General features: G+C 42.5%; 1 protein-coding gene across 11 annotated transcripts in view; it reads right to left on the reverse strand.

The window, feature by feature from the left end:
• Positions 1–17,250, reverse strand: part of PLEKHA1 (pleckstrin homology domain containing A1) — a 420,928-nt gene that overhangs the window by 286,680 nt on the left and 116,998 nt on the right. For all 11 annotated transcript variants that reach the window (XM_085602488.1, XM_085602477.1, XM_085602505.1 and 8 more), the window contains exon 3: positions 12,957–13,013. In XM_085602488.1, the coding sequence (XP_085458614.1) occupies positions 12,957–13,013 (57 nt within the window). The remainder of the gene's footprint in view (positions 1–12,956; positions 13,014–17,250) is intronic.

Raw genomic sequence — 17,250 nt, forward strand, 5'->3', positions numbered from 1 at the left:
CAAAGATAATTAAAGATGACCTACAACGTCCAATTAAAGAGGGGAAAGTAGCTAGAAAAGGGTGGTTCGATTCAGCCTGTACTAAGGCCCATACTGTCTTAAAGAATGCTTTAGGGAAAAATCCGAGGAATCAAACTGAAATTATTTATCTTAGACGTGTGTACAACCAGGCTAGGAAGGCTCGTAAATGCGCAATTAAGAACGATGCTTGGGAATGTTTATACAATGCGTCTTTGGAAAAGGATTGCTCTGCCTTTTGGCTGGCGGTCAAGGCACCTTTCTTTACTACAGGGGAAACTGATAGAATGGAAGTGGCTATCACAGAAGATTCCTGGGTAGACTTTTTCGCCGAGGTTTATAATCTAGGAGGGAAAGACAAACTGGTAGATATGAAGATAATTACCCAGGGTCAAAAGGCGGGCGATTTCGCTCCGATTAAGCTAGATGCTACCGTTAATGAAATCTTTGACGCAATCACCCAGAGCAAAGGTAACAAAGCGCCAGGTGCAGATGGCGTTCCAATAGATCTATTTAAAATCCAGCCTGGGCTCTGGTCGCCTCTACTCACGCGTGTACTGGAGGCTAGCTGTGCGCGGGGCTTTATTGATACCTGGGCAGACTCTATAATCATACCAATATTTAAAAAAGGGGACCGGGATAAACCCTCTTGTTATCGTCCCATATCCCTTCTGGATTCTTTTTTGAAAGTCACCGGGCGGGTTATTTTGAATCGCCTACAACTATGGGCCGCTGAGTCCAACATTTTATCGCCGGTTCAATACGGCTTTCGCAAGGGCTGCGGTACCATGGAACAGGTTCTTAATTTTACATCACTATTTGGTAAATATACCCAGGCCAAGGAAGGTAAACTCTTTGTAGTGTTTGTTGACCTAAGTGCTGCTTTCGATTGTGTCATTCACAATCGACTGTGGCAGATCTTGAGCGACATGAAGGTAGACGAAGTACTTATTTCCTTCCTAAGACAGTTGTATGCCGGCGCCAGGGCGAAGGTTAGGTACGGTATAAATGGTGAATGCACTAAGCCTTTTCATGTAAAAAGGGGAGTGAGACAAGGGTGTGTACTCGCCCCACTCCTGTTTAACCTGTATATTAACGATCTAGAAAATGTTTTAGTTGCTGCAGTACGCGACTCCCCTCAGGTTAATCAGCACCAAATCGCGTCCCTCCTATACGCTGATGATGCAGTGATCATGTCCCGGACTCAAAGAGGTCTCCAAACTGCTCTGGACACTTACTTAAACTTCATGGACAACAGGGGGTTAAAACTCAATGTTTCCAAATCATTTGTAATGTCCTGTGGTAGTCGTAAGAAAAGAGTGTGCCGCCTGTTTGCTGGGAAGGAGGAACTTGCCCCAACTAAAATATTCTCTTACCTGGGCATAGTCCTCGAGGAAAAGGGGTCCTGGGGGCCAGCCATCAGAAATAGGACATTGTCATTCAAGAAAGCCACTGCTGCACTTATGACTTTCTCGAAAAAGTTGGGGAAGAGACCACCTGCGATTCTGTTAAAAATTTATCTAGCCAAGTGCATCAGTACAGCCATATACAGGGCAGGTATTTGGGGGATCTATAACAATTCTTCCTCTATACAAAAGGTAGAGAATGCATTTTTGAGATTCATTCTGGCAACCCCTGTTAGCTCCCCTGTTTTTAACTGCCATGCAGAGTTAGGTATGCGTTATGTGAGTGACCTGATTAGCATACAACCAGTTTTGCTATGGTATAGGGTATGGACCTCGCCGGACCCAACGTTAAATAGAGATATCCTCAAGGATTGCATGGGATTGGATAGGGCCCTCAGGATACCCTGGTTGAAGTATTTTTGTCAATTCACAAGGGATCTTGGTAGACCCGAGTTTTATCATCAACCAGAGTCTCTGTGCGGGATAACAAGAAAGGATCTGAAGGAGCTATGTTGGTCTCACGTTGAATCACTTAGACTAGGCGTTGAATTTAACAAGAATCTTGTTTTGCAACATCAACGTATACTGGTCTCCTATAACATTCAGCCTTATTTAACCTGGTGTCAGGTGGGCTTTGACCGTTTTTTACTAACTAGGCTAAGGTTCGACGTTTTCTTCCGATTAGTTTCCTTTCCCGCAGTTAATGATTGGGCGAGAAAACTTTGTAATTGCCCGTGTGATAATCTGTCTACCCAATCAACCTTGCACGTAATTTGTTTCTGTAAATTTTACTCGATGGAAAGATCAAGATGGATCAAGCCATTTTTAAAAAAACATGGTTCATGGAGACATTGTCGCCCCGCTTTATTGTTTTTAGTTTCTTTACAGGATGAATATTGTGTGTCAATAATGCTGGGCTTTTTAAAAAGTATTTTAAGGAAAAGGAAAAGTTTAATCAATTTTTAGGTAATCTTTGTATGTCCTATTTAACAAAATTTTTACTGTGGTTTACTTTTGTCCATGTATGAACCTGTTGCTTTTATGATTTCATGAATATTGAATTCGAATAAAGTATTAACTACTACTAGTGTCGATCGCTCTGCCCAAGCAGTCACTAAGGTCCAGTCTAGAACAGATAATGTATCTGGCTAAATCCTTACCATCTTGGATGGTTTGAGCCAGGCTGGTCTAAATTTACTCAGGGAGTGCAGACATGATCTCACAGCATGTCCCATAAAAGGTGGGAATATCTCCCAGCAAACAGTTCCCACTGACGGTTGGATGATGGAAACTTCCATTTTTTGACACCCCAATTCTCTTTGCCTGTCTGTCTGGGGTGTCAAAGGGAATGAGGTGGCGTTCACCTTGCCGATGGAAGTCTGAAGCACTACTTTTCAGGTGGCACCTAAAACATGCCAGTTCAGCAGTGGACAGGAACAATGTTTAAACCAGGTGGCAATTAAGGTATCTGTCAGGGTTTCACTTAATAGCAGTAAAGGCTCAGAAGAAGTCAGCCCACATTGCACAACTTCTGTTAACATGTTCATTTTAAGTTCCATAAAAGGCAACTGTAAGTCTAATATCTGCTGTCCATATTATGCCCACAGCAAAGGAAGCCCTCTCTCCAATGATGGTCCAGAGGTAGAACACAACCCCTATCCAGGGAAGTGTCCAACCCACTGGCCAGCAGCAAATCCATGTACAGAGTATCATCATCATAGTGTGAGGGGAAATAATCCCCATCGTATCCGCTGTCATCTCCGAAAGTTGGCAGACTCTGTTCATAGCTGTACACCAAAAATTGGGGGTTAGGGGGGAAGGAGAGGAAGTCCAGTCCAGGACGCATCCTCTCTAGAAATACATATTCGAACATGGGTTTGCAGTTCCAAAGTGATAGTGCAATTAACTCAATTCTGGAAGTAGGACCAACTGAGGTAATCAAAGGTGTCCTCTGTAGGAAGCACAAGCCTTCACCAACATAAAGATGGCATGCATCATCAATGGACTGTGCTCCCATCAGGGTGGCCATGCAATATTCGATGGGGCCCACAAATGGGCTCTTTGCCGGAGATCTTTTTCTTCTGCCTAGAGGTCTGACGTTCCAGACTAATGCCCTCAGAATTCAGAAAGCGAAGGAGGGAGAATATGTGATGGGTAGATTAGACTGAGGGGGCAGGAGGTAAAATTAACAAAAGGATCCCAAAGTACCTTAATATTACGGGGGCCTTTGTTAAGGGTTAAAATCATTGAGGACTCAGGATAATGATGTTCCCAAAATTCACAAATATATGGTCAACCTGTTTTTTGCCTTTCTCGTCCCTAACAGAATCAATGGCAATTCATCAGGACCTGAATGAGATGCATAATCTACTGATGTGTGTTACCTATGTAAACCTATGTATCTCATGTAGTGGGGCCAGTTCCATCTTGGCTGCTCGGAGCTAAGCTCAGGGGAAGCCTCGCGCTCAACAACCTAGCGCAGTGCTTCAATCCCCACAAAACCAGCTGAAAGGGCTAACTCCCGACATCGGAAGACTGGGAGCTTCTGCCGCCGTGGTAGCCGTTCCACCTGGCTGCTGCATTGCCGTTATTTCGGCTTTATTCTATCCAAGCGATCGCGCCTCAAGATGGCGCTTGGTATTGATCGGACTCGCGCTTGATGGTAGCTGAATGGGGGCCGTGACATCGGGAGCAGGCCCCCGGGAAACTACTCCACACCGTGTGGCAATCGACCTTTTGCTGCCACGACAAAATGCCAACATCCTGGAATGAAGTTACGAGAGATATTATTCGATGCAGCCTGACCTTAAAATGGCGGCCGTTCGGGATACGTTGAACGCCGCAACCTTCGCCTAGGTGAGTGACGGGGGCTTGGGCGTGCCACGGGGAGCAGCATCACTGTCCCAGACGAAAAGTGGCAAGGAGGTGGTGACAGTAGCCAACAAAACATGGCACCTCTACCCCTGCATGTCCCACAGAAAGAAACCCCACTGGAGCAGGTTGCCTGACTCCAATATGGCACCCGTTTTTGAACAATTATAACCGACAACTCCGACAATTCCAACTACGTAATGCTCCGTGATGCCACTGTCCAGTTCCAATCTGCAATCCAACGCCCCCACCCCTCGGCCCTCACTTCTTCATGCCGGCTGACCCCTCAGGGGTGATTTCGCCGCACTGCTCATTTATGGTGTGGCTGAGGCTGGAGAGGGTGAGACACTCGAGCACGACCTGCAACGTCCTCCGAGTTAAACAGCAGTCGCTCTTCAGAGGCGGTGGGAGGGGGGAGCGGAAATCGTCCACCAGCGATCCCAAGGGGGTCTAAAGGATTGAATTCATTCAAGCCCAGCAAATCAACGAGCCCGTTCTCCAAGGGGGAGACATCAGCTTCAGGTTTGCAGGAAAGAGGAGTAGTGATGGACGATGGCCATGCCACACAGAGGGTACAAATACGACAGCACGTAGAGTGGTCATCAACCAGACCTCGCGCATTTCCCCCACCCTCCTCCCCTATCCGGCTCACCTTTCTGGAACTTGAATCTGTGATCTTGCCACCGACTAGCGGAGACCTAGCACTCTGACTGATGCTCGGTGGCGCTACCTTGATTGCTACAGAGGAGATGAGTTGAGGACTTCCCCCTCAGCCGACACCTACCGAGCAGGACATTGGGCAAACATTTTCCTTCGTCCCCCCGTCGCATCTCCCTCCTAGTTTCCCTTTTACCCTTACCCTTCCTCGCGCCATTAATTCTCGTCCTATATGCTATTTAAATGTTTCGAGCAACCAATGTAACCTGTAACTGATGTAACCTAGAGACCTAGCTATCTGACCGATGCCCGATGGAGCTGCCTTGAGAGCTACAGGGGAGACTGGCTGTGGATTCCCTCCTCGGCCGTCACCTACCCAGTCAGTCATTGGGCAGACTTTCCCTTCGTCTCTCATACCATCTACCCCCTCTTCCTCTCCCTTCTCACTCCCCATCTCCCCCTATACGCTCTATCTGTCTCCCCTTCTCGCTCTTTAATGTGTCGCATATATTTATCTATACCCCCATACCCTTCTAAGCTCCATTTATTTCGTCTTCTACTCTCTTGAAATGATTTTCTAGTAACTGATGTAACACGTAACTGATGTAATTTTGTAATTTCTGTGGAACCTTATGTAAAGTGCTCTGATACCTCCGGGTCTAGCCAGCGCTATATAAAACTCTCAAAATAAAAATAAATAAATAAAAAAAAACTACTCAGGGATTTTTTTTTAAACCCACCTACAGTGACCTGCACAATAAACAAACTTGGTCCTTGCAATTATGTTCCTAATTTGCAGATGAAGTCCTATAAAGGTTTGCGACCCATTTTCACTTCCTTTGAATACATCTACTATTGGTATTGCTTGTATTAATATTAAGGACAAATTAAAGCACTAAACTAACGTATCTGCGTTCTATTCTCAATTTTCAATGCAGCATCGATATTAAGTATAGCTTTTCAGTTATATGTATGACTCATTAAGTGGTCATTTTCGTAAAATTGTTAATGTACACCAAATTAACAAATGGCAAGAAAAGAATGTTTTCTTTCAGTTCAGAAGTGTGATCCTAACTGACAAAATGTTTTCAGAACATCGATTTTGTACCACACTGCTCTATGTTGCGGTCAGAAACTTCACTCAGCCTAGCACTTAATGCTAACCGACACCCCACCTTCTAAACACAAAGGCAAGGTAGGCTGATATTTCACGGTCCTTTTTCATGCCATTTTTAGGTCTCGCATAGGCAACGCTTGTGCTGTCTCTTCGGGACATGCTGTATTCATGATATGTGCATAAAGCTCAGCCCATCTTTTTGATTGCCTCCTATCCTTTGTAATTGGTGGCTTTTCATTGGTCAATAGGCTTACTAGGCCCTCCTTAGTAAACCATGGTCTCTTTTTGTAACCTCCCCTGAGGACACCCCCTGAAACATGTGTTGTTACTCCCTAGATTTTAATTACAACTTCGGAGCACTATTTTCTTAAAGGGCTTCATTTCAGGAAGGACACACGCTTGGTCTTAAGCAAGGCTGGCAGTGGTTACTTTAATCACTAGCACATCTCACATTTATGAGACCTTCTATAAATTTCCGTTCATCAGCTCCACCCAGAGTACAACTTAATCCGGAATTAATATAATAATTCTTTTGTCACATTTCAAAACTGCTAATTGTATATATGGACATAGCTATTTGAATGTACTTGTGTTACTGTCTTGCATGCAATGCATTATGGGTAAGGTGAATATGCCATATCTTCTGCAGGGTGCAGTACCATATGTGGCCAAATGAGTTCCCATGCGACCACTTTTGACCCCCATATGGCACTGCACCCTGCAACATGGCTGGGTAAAAAGCACTGGCATTTATAATGCCAATAACTCCAACAAATGCGAGACCGATTGCATTTCCAATGCAATAGGTCTCGCATTTGTTAAAGTTAGAGCTGTTGGCGTTGAAAATGACAATGTTTTTTACTTTAACTTTTTTTTCAATACCATTGGCAATAGTGCTATGCAAATATAATAACTCCACTGCAAATAAAAAAACAAAAGTGAAAAACATTGTTATTTTCAGTGCCAACAGTTCTAACTTTAACAAATGTGAGATCTATTGCATTGCAAATGTTGGTTTTCTTTTGCTGTAAAATGCTATAGGTGTTTCTTCATTTTTAGGCCTCAAGCTGCCTGGCTGCGAAAGACCTATTGTGAACTATTAGTGGGCTTACAGCCCACCCACAGACATTTGCTAGTTTCTTATTGGATGGCTTGCTTTCCTTTTCTTGTGTATGTCTCTCCCCTGAAGCATAGCCTCTTTACTATGCTACTGACTGACTTCTATTCTTCCATTGCTCACATTTAAGGAACTGCTTTTTTTTCATGCAGCACTCCATGAGGGCGCATGTTTTGAAGCTCTCTCCCTCATACGTTTCCCCTCCCTTGACCCCAAAATACTCAGGCTTGTTCTGTGTTGATCCCCGCCCCTCACAGTTTATCTGTAAAAACAAAGTAACATAGGTATTAATAAGGGGGTATTGCTGCACAACAGACTTTGAGGGTTTCTTTTCTTTTATTACCTGCATTACACATATTGCATAAAAGCACAACCTTTGGTACATAATGGCTTTTATGGTGCTGAGGGAAAGGACCATCTGCTGCACTCACTAAGCTGGTGTGTGAAGGCACAAGGTATGATACTTCTCCTTGAGGCCCATAAATCTGCTCCCTGAACCACTGAGAACCAAAATGCCAAAACCTATGGTAGGTAAGTTAGGCCTTGGCAAGCGTTTCATTTTACATTTGACACTTCCTTATTCTTTTTTAATTCTGTTTAGTTTCCCAAGTGAAAAATATTTGAAAAATAAACCATGTCATTTATAATGACTGAAAATGCTGAACTCTGTGTACAGTTTTGAGATACATTAATATATGAGTTTGCTTTTCCTTCAGTATTTTTTTTAATACTTGCAATATAACAGTGAAATCTTTTTGCTTTGCCTGTGCTTCTTCTTTGGGGTCCAGGCAGAAAAAGAAGAGGGGTGAAACAAACTGTTCATTTGCTCATTTTTTACATTACTTCTCTATTTTTGAAAAAATATTCAAGGACTTCAATTTACGATTTCTTGTTTAGAAAATTAATTTTTGTGTTTATTTTAAAAATGACTTCATCACCTACTGCTACACAGAGCAATATGGGTGAAAACAGTAGGGATTATGCACCTGCATTTTGCAATAAATGCTGTCAGCAAGTTTGGGAAAGAATGACCTGTGGCAATAGTTGATCAGAACAAAGAATGAAAGCCTTCCTGTCTAGCTTGTAGGACAAATCTGATAAGTGAACAAAGTTACAATAAAAATTAAAAGAAACAAACAAAAAAAATGAATGTAAAAGGAGTTATCGTCAGCTGGCTTCGGTGTAAGGCACACAAAAGCACTAGACTCAAGATTTACATAAATGCATGACAGAAATATACCGCAAAGGTGTGCCAGTTTTCCAATCATGTCGCAAGTGTGCCAGGTACGGGTGTACCACTGCCAAGCTGACAGACGCACTTAACATAACTTCCAAGATTAAAGTTTTCCATTGGTGTTTCCAATAAATAGCGAATCATCAATCATGTGTCACTGCTTTTAATAGATTGTGATAATTCATATTGCTAATTTTCATCATGGTATACATTGTGTGGCAGTTTGAACTTTGATCACTCAAAGACCCAATGCATTTCGGGTTATCCAGGACCCTTCATCAGGGATCTCTGAATTACAGTCTAAAACACAAAAATGAGACAGAAGACACCTCAATCTAGGCCTCAGAATTCAACAGGAATGCCATTCTTAACAAAAACCATATATCTAATATGCTCCCATGCACATGAAAAAATACAGTATCAATCTAACACACCCAGTACAACCTATTACAAAACAAAACACTAAAAAACAAAAAAACATGCTTCAGCTCAAAAACGTGCTCCAGGTGATTGTGTGATTTTTAAGAAAGATAAGACGTGTTGTACGCAAACGAATGGATAGTGCTCAATACGTACCGCTCAGTGTTAATAACGGTAATTTCCAGTGAGAGTCATGCTATATCCTGGAATTGATTAAGTTTCGTGCATGTGGTGATCTTTGACTCATATACTTGTCCGATAAATTATCCGTGTTCTTATGTGCCCAAAAACATGCTTACTGTTAAAGTGTAGTCTTAAACTAACAAGATATACTGGGAATATACGTGCTACGCGAGAATGGTCACCGGTGATTCAGAGACCACCCGGTTTAATATCGCGGGTATTTCAAGATTGCATGCGTACGCTGCTTCATAGCTTACCCGATAACCTGCTACTTCCTGCATTACCTGCTACTTCCTGCATTCCCGCATCGGGAAGTAGACAAACATTCAAAGCCATTTCTACATCCTGATAAGTTATCGAAGTGTACGTAGCGTTGCGGTCGTTCTGACGTGCTCGGAGAATACGTTCTTAAAGTGATAGCTACCTCAATGCGAACTAAGAATGTTGTTACGATGTGAAATAGGAAAACAAATAAACGTTTAACAGCTAAGTTGTGATACAAATGTAGACATTCCAAAACAATGAATACAGTGTAAAATAAAATCAAGTAAAAGTTTTCATCTATATGTGGCATCATTGCCCCATCATGTTGAACGGTTGTACGCGGAAATTCAAAGAAAACAAACCAATTTCTATCTATTGTTCATCCCATGCGGCTGCATGGCATTTAGTTTTTCAATCCAAAAGAATTCGAATCTTGCTAATTGTTTACGGTGATCTGCCTCAGGTCTAGCTTTTAAGGCTTCTAAAATAGTGAAACACAGCTGTGCTACATTATGTCCTGCTTGTTGCCAGTGCATTGCCACAGTTGACTTTACACATTATGATTTCTAATGTTGCTTTTGTGCTCTGAAATCCGAATTTTTATCTTGTGTTCAGTTTTATCCACGTACAATTTTCCACATGGACATTTCAAGGCATAAATAACATTGGTTGTATCACACGTGCTTGAATGTTGTAACATGATTGCAGTGCCTTTGGTCGGATGGGTGAAACAGTTACCAATTATTACATTATTGCAACGTAGACAGTTTGCGTGCCTTTGCATCCCTTTATAAATGACTGACTGGATTTTTTTCTTTTTTTTGGCAAAAGTTCTTTTAGATTTCTGGATCATAGGAAAGTAAATGTAGGTTTTTGGTTATATAAATGTTGAAGATCAGGTTCAGTTTGAATAATGGTCCAATGTTTCATGATGATAGAGTTGATTTGGTGAGCTTTGGAATGTTTTAGCATGCATATCATTGCGCTGTCTTTGGGATGTTGAGGTTTTTTTTTTTTTTTTTTTTTTTTTTAACAACTGTCGCCTATCCAGTGCTGTCACTTGGTTAATAGATTTATCAATGACATTTCTCGGATATGCGCGTTGTTTGAAACGTGTAGCAAATCGGTTTATAGTGTCAGATGGTTCCTGATGGTCAGATGTAATTCTGTTCAACCTGATGAATTGGGAATATGGCAGATGACACTTAAGTGAATTTTGGTGAAAGCTTTTGTAATCCAAGCAGTTGTTTATATCATTTTCCTTGGTATACACGTTTGTTTTGATGCCTGCCGAATCTGTTTGTACCAAAACATCTAGGAATGCAATTTTATGTTTGTCAATCTGGTATGTAAATTTTATATGGTCATGAGACTAATTCTTCTCCAGGATGTTGTCTTGTATGTCTTGCTGTCTTGTATGTGTTTCAAATCACCTGTCCATCAATGTATCTCTTGTAGGCAACCAAGTGTTCTTGCACTGTTGCTTTTTGAAGTATGTGATCCTGCTCAAATTTTGACATGAATATATTCACATAGGATGGTGCTCCGGCAAAACCCATGGACATGCCATTACATTGGGCATAGCAATTCTCTTTCTATTGGAAATAGCTGTGGAATAACGCAAATTGTAGCAGTTCTATTAAAAAACTTTATTTGCACCTATAGCAGCTTGTTTAAGGAGAGCCCATTCCATTGCTTCTACACCATCATGAGGGATGGAAGTATATAGTGCTGTGATATTGATGGTGCAAAACCACCAATGTTCAATATCCTCAGTGTTCAAAGTAGTCAACATATTAAAAAATGCAGTGGTATCCTTGATGTGTGTCTCCCATTCTTGTACAATGGGTTGAAGAAAGAAAATCCAGATATTTGCCAATTGGTTCGGAAATAGATCCACATGCTGATACAATTGGTCTAAAGGGCGGATTAATCACATTTTTATGCATCTTAGGCAGCATATAGAGTTGAGGCCGGCGTGGATATTCAGTATATAGAAACTTGAACGTATTCTCGTTGATCCATTCTATATTTATTGCTCTTTCTAGTGTTTGTTATATTTAATGCGGTTTCTAGTGTTCGTTTCAAAATGCATTGATTTTTCTTGGTGGGATCTTGGTCTAAAGGTAAATAGATGCTTGTGTCTCGAACGTGTGCGAGTACTCTGGATTCATAAAATTCAGTGTTCATCACGACAAGTGCCCCACCTTTAACAGCTTTTTGAAAAGTCAACTGATTGTTGTTCGTCGAAGAGGACAGCGTGCTCCACTCTATTGGGGACATTTCTTGTAAGTTCTCCAATCATCTCAAATTTGTACAACAAGGGAAGTGTTATAGATCTGGGCTCATGTTCTTGAACATGGTCATTTTTTTCCAGAATAACTCTACAGTGATAGCTCAATCAAAGGAACTACTAGTGGCTGAGGATCATGGTGATCTATCTTTCTCAAAAAAAGTTTGGGCTTAATACAATAGCAATGCTCATCTCATCATGCTTTATGGCTCAATGATACAGTATCCGCAACAGATGCACACAATAACTTTAAAAAGACCATCAATGGTAAACCTTTAAAGGATGCTGAAACACGAGAACACCTTTATCTTTCAGTAAAAAGGTAGACACTGTGGGGAAAAATTTGAGAGAAATTGGTAGTGTAAAATAAGAAAAACACTCCAGTCAATAAGGAAAAGACTGTCCGGAAGCAAGGTTCAAGAAGTGGCCAAGGACTAAAGATGTTTAGCAGTCAGAGAATCAAGTGTGAAAGCATTAGAAATGAGATGGCCCATATTGGTGGAAGACATACGAATAATTAGGTGGTTGCATGCTCAATGAAAAAGGGCAAAACAATTATGATCAATACAAAAAACAGCATTTGCTGATCTACTCCCCAATGTTGCAAGATGTTTTACCAGCATGTGACAGCGTCCCTTGCTGAGGAAGTGCTAGTCTATATATGCATGTTGTTTATGAGTTCCATTAGAGGCCAGAATAGAAATATCGGAGAGTGCAGATGTGCCCTAATGGCCAGAGCGGCTGACCTTGGAAACAGGGAACCACGTTCGAGTTACCGCTCAACAACCTGTAATTCTGGGGAAGCCACTTCGGCATGATTTAGAGTTTGGCGGACGAGTTACTTGGGCACACGTTACAGATATTCTGTCCGCCTCAATAGAAGTGAATTTCATACTTGCCACTTGCAATAAAGCAATCACGTTTGTTATGAAGTATCCTTTCAGCGAACCCTTAATCAGGCCCTTAATCTCCTCAAGTTAAAAAACAAAAAACTGTACTGTAGTCTGGAGTTCATGTAAAGCATTTTAATGCCCTTGGGCCATGTTTGAGCTACATAAAACTGCAAAAAATAAATAGGGTTAAAAAAATTATCTGAAGCTTGCTTTGCAGGCATAGGCTAGATACTGGGTTTAAAGTAATCTATAATCACCTTAATCTCGATTGCATTTCATACATTTAAATTCTGGTTGAGCTGGGTTTGCAACTTATCGTTCATAAATTCATAAAATGAGCATCACTCTTTTGAGATATAATGCAATCCAAATTGTGTTAGTGCAAAAAAAGGGTGTCATCATATATGGTCATTAATCAATCGCCTTCATGAATTATCAAGTTGCCTTACTCTAATGTCCTCTAGAAGATCGAGGAGTGCTTACCTTTGAAATGTAAGTGAGTTTAAGGGACCCAACTGGAGGTGATCCTTCAGGAAGGTTCTAAACATAGCAGAAGGGTAAAAGAGAAACAAAATAATATCACAATTACAAAGCCTCATTAATAATCAAAGCCGCATGACATTTGAAGACATCCCCTCTCGAACAACAAGCACTGGTGGATTCACTGCAGAATACCAGGACATATTTACATCTCTCATGCGGTCTTCATTCCTAGGAGTCACATCTGAGCTTTAGCTTACACGGTCAGTTGCACAAACTTTCTATCCAGTGTGCAAGAGCTCAGTTTGATCCTATATTACATTAAAACTTGTTCTATACAGTTTTAGCCACAGGTTTATATTGCAAGGGATTTTTATAGCCAGTAGAGTAGCGAGTGTGCAGTGACCTTAAAGAAATCAAACAAAATGGACATGCCCTCTTCAGATTGAACTGTAAAAGACAGTCCTAAATGAATTGGAGTGGGCCTCTCAAATCCCCTTTTTCAATAGTCCCTAGATGGAGTGCATGCTTAACAGCCAAGTAGAGAGTTGATTGTGGTCCAATACTGAATTAGAAGTCACGATCCGCAATATGTTTTTGTCAGTCAGTACACTCAGGATAAATTGTACTGACTTGTCCTGAAATTGCTTGTTTAAATTACCCTAGTGAGTATACCCTGCGTTTGGAGCTGGATGAGTGTAATTTTCGTTGCAGAAGGGGAGTTGTATGTGTTAACACTGTTCTCTTTTTTCAGTGCTCTCAATAATGTAGTCTGGCATCAGGAGCCTTTCCTGTAGTCCCTCACTTAGTACGTGATACAGCCCAGCCTGGTTCAGCATGGCGCCTCATCTCTTTCATGGTGTATGCTATTGGTGTTGTACAGTATGCTGATCTGATGATGGTGTGATGGCAAGTGTGCAGTGTGATATGGTGCACTATGTTGAAGCAAGGTGTGTGAGAATTTTTTTTTTATAATGTGTATATATTTTTATCAGTGGTGGCTGCCTCAGAATGGGGGTAGTGTGGCAGGGGAGTGGATTAAAAAGTTAAATAAACTTACCTTTGCCACCGCACTGCCGCACGCCTCTCCTCCGCCTGCTGTGCTGGAAGCACCCAGGCTTCAGGACTCTCACAGACAATCACGACGCTGCAGGAGCAGCGTTGTGATTGGTCTGAGCATCCTGTTTGGACGCTCAGGCAGTGCCTGGGGTGGCTGGGCATGTACTCCACGGGGCTGTGCAACACAGCCCAATGGAGAACATGCAAGTGCGCATGATGGTTTGGCCGGCCAGTCATGTGCACTTAGAGGAGTGCAAACCACTCCTCCCACGCTCTGGGGTCACAGAGCCCAACCCTGCCCAGACTGCCGCATAGAAAAATAAAATGATAACGTCCTGTTATTATCATTTTCTTTTTTGCACTTCTGAAATAGCAGTGGGGCGGCGCTCCTCCGCAGCTGTTTTTTTATAAAGCGTGGCATTGTGTGATCAGGAGTGGTGTGGTGTGATGTAATGTAAAGTAGCATTTCAATAGCGACTTCCTATCCCTTGAAGGTCCAAAGCACTTTTCACTTGGTCGAATAAGTAGCTACTCCAATTTCAATCCACAGTTGGAAATCATTTATGTATACAAATATGGGAAGGGAATGTTGCAGGCAATCAGAAGTAAAGGCAGAGAGATGTATGGACAGGAACAGGTATGAGGTATAGGCAGGGCTAAGTTATTTATTTTTATAGCGTGTTCGTATACACATAGGTTTGTTGGCGCTGCATTGAAAGAAGGAGGGCGAGAAACGGTATAGCTTGGAATACATAGGTGAAAAACAGGCTAGATGTTTTGGGTAAAAAGCCATGTTTTAAGGGCCTTTCTGAAGTGCAGTAGATTGGACACGTTTTCCAAATCCTGTAGAAGGGTATTCCACAGTTCGACTGTTCCAATCACAAACCTTTTTAGTTCCCAAAGAGTTTTTTTTTTTTAAACTTTGGGACTGTTACATTTTTTGATGTTGAGGAGCGTAATGGCCGGTTTGGAACTTAACAAGAGGATTTTTTTTTTTTGATTATCAGTTCATTCATTTTAGCAATAGTTAGACATACAGTACCATTCAGTGCTTACGACAGTCACATATTACTTAATTACAGTCTCTAGGGGGAGCAAAGTCACATTTACAAAATAACTACATCTCTGTCACCACCTCTTCGCAGTTCCAGTTCCACCGAACTTCCTTTTCCGCAATCATGCATTTGTCTAGTTCTTTCGCCCATATATGGATAGACGGCGAGTCCGCCGCCCCCCAATTCCTTGCTATTTCTCGCTTGACTAGTGTATAACCTAGTGTGACCAGCTGCTGTTCTATTTCTGTAAGGTTTGTGGCCATCCATATATTGAGTAGGCCTAGCTGCGGCGCGAGAGCTAAATCTTCCCCTAATGCAGTCTGAATGTGGGTCGCGGCCCCTTCCCATATTTGCTGCAGCTCAGGGCATTCCCAGATCGTATGATAAAAGGTAGCTGTTTGTTTGCACCCCCTGAGGCAAAGCGCACCCGTCCTAGTGCCTATTTTTGCCAGGATAACCTTTGTTAAATATGACCGATGTAGGATCCTAAGTTGTATCAATCGGAAGCGGAGGGTGATAGCCGCTTCTCTAGGGGACATTAGAGCCCTTTGCCAGTCTTCATCATCAATTGGTCCCAGATCTCCCTGCCACTGCTCTCTAAGTTTGTGGAATGTGTTGGGTAGGTTGTTGCACAGTTTATTTATAGGTTAGCGATATGGCTTTCGGTTGTAGTGGCCCATCTAGCAGTCTATCTTCTAGTGGTGACGACTCTGGTATATCTGTGAGATCTGGAAAGGCTGTGGTGAGGGCGTGTCTAATTTGTAGGTATCTAAATAGTTCTCCCGGGGCCATTTGATACTGTCCCCGGAGCTCTTCAAATCTAAGGATAGACCCCTTTTTAATCAGATCTCCGACTACTGAAATCCCAATCATATCCCATTTGTCGAAACCAGGTTGATTACAGAGAGAACCCAGTCCTTGGGCATACCACAGTGGCGTCGCTTTTGTAAGGACATTTGGCCAGCTCAGACGTGAATTCACCTGGTGCCAGATCCCTATGGTGTGAGAAGTTGGCCCCAAATATCTGTCTTTTCTAACTTTGGAATATAGTGCTCCTAAATCACCAGAACGCCCAGTCTGGTATCTGTCCAGTAGATAAGCGGGATCGTTCGGGGTGCGGTAAATCCAGTGGTTCACCACTACTAATTGCGAGGTCCAATAGTAGAGTCTAAGGTCGGGGAGGGCTATGCCCCCATTATACCAACCTCTTGTTAACTTTTTCATTGCAACATGAGGGGCCTTGCCATCCCATAGCAGCGTACGGACTTCACTTTCCACTGCTGAGAAATATGTATCTGGGACTCAGTGTGGGCAGTTCTGGAGAATGTATAAAAAGCGCAGGAGAGCAAGTATCTTAAATAGGGCAGCGCGACCCACAAGGGATAGAGGTAGGGACCTCCAGTGTTTCACGTCCGCTCGCAGTCGGGCCAGCGGGGGGGGCTAAGTTGCGATTATGGAACAGGGTCGGGTCGGATGTTACAAATATTCCCAGATAGCGGAAGCCCTCCCTAGCCACCTCGATCGTGCAGTTCATTGGGAGACGGGGGACCTGTCCCCGGAGCACGAACAACACCAACTTACTCCAATTTATCGCGTAGCCAGAGTACTTTCCAAAATTGGTGAAGATGTTTAACACTCTATGAAAGGATCTAAATGGGGAGGCGAGGTATAATAAAATATCAGTGTACACGGATATTCGATCTTCCTGGCCCTCAGCCCATTTCAAGCCCCTTACCATGACATCTCAACATATCCAGGCAGCAAGCGGTTCCAGCATGAGGGAAAATATTAGTGGAGATAAAGGACAGCCCTGTCGGGTACCCCTCCGCAATGTGAATGCCCGGGATGTGTAATTGTTAAGTCTTACTTGACCCTGTATATGTGTATAGAGTCATTTCACCCATCCCAAAAACTTCGGACCAAATCCCAACCTTGCCAGAACTTCAAATAAATATGGCCACTCTATAGAGTCGAATGCCATAGAGGCGTCTAACGACAGAACTACTGCGTCTTCTTCCATGAATTCTCTGCGTGCGAGCACATTATGGAGACGACGGATGTTGAGTGCTGTGTTCCTCCCTGGCATAAAGCCAGATTGCTCAGGGTGAACTAAGGAAAAGATAACTGCGACCAGCCTAGTGGCAAGAACTTTCGCTAGGATCTTAGCTTCTACGTTGATTAAT

Source organism: Triturus cristatus, chromosome 1_2, assembly GCF_964204655.1.
Source record: "Triturus cristatus chromosome 1_2, aTriCri1.1, whole genome shotgun sequence".
Taxonomy (NCBI): Eukaryota; Metazoa; Chordata; class Amphibia; order Caudata; family Salamandridae; genus Triturus; species Triturus cristatus.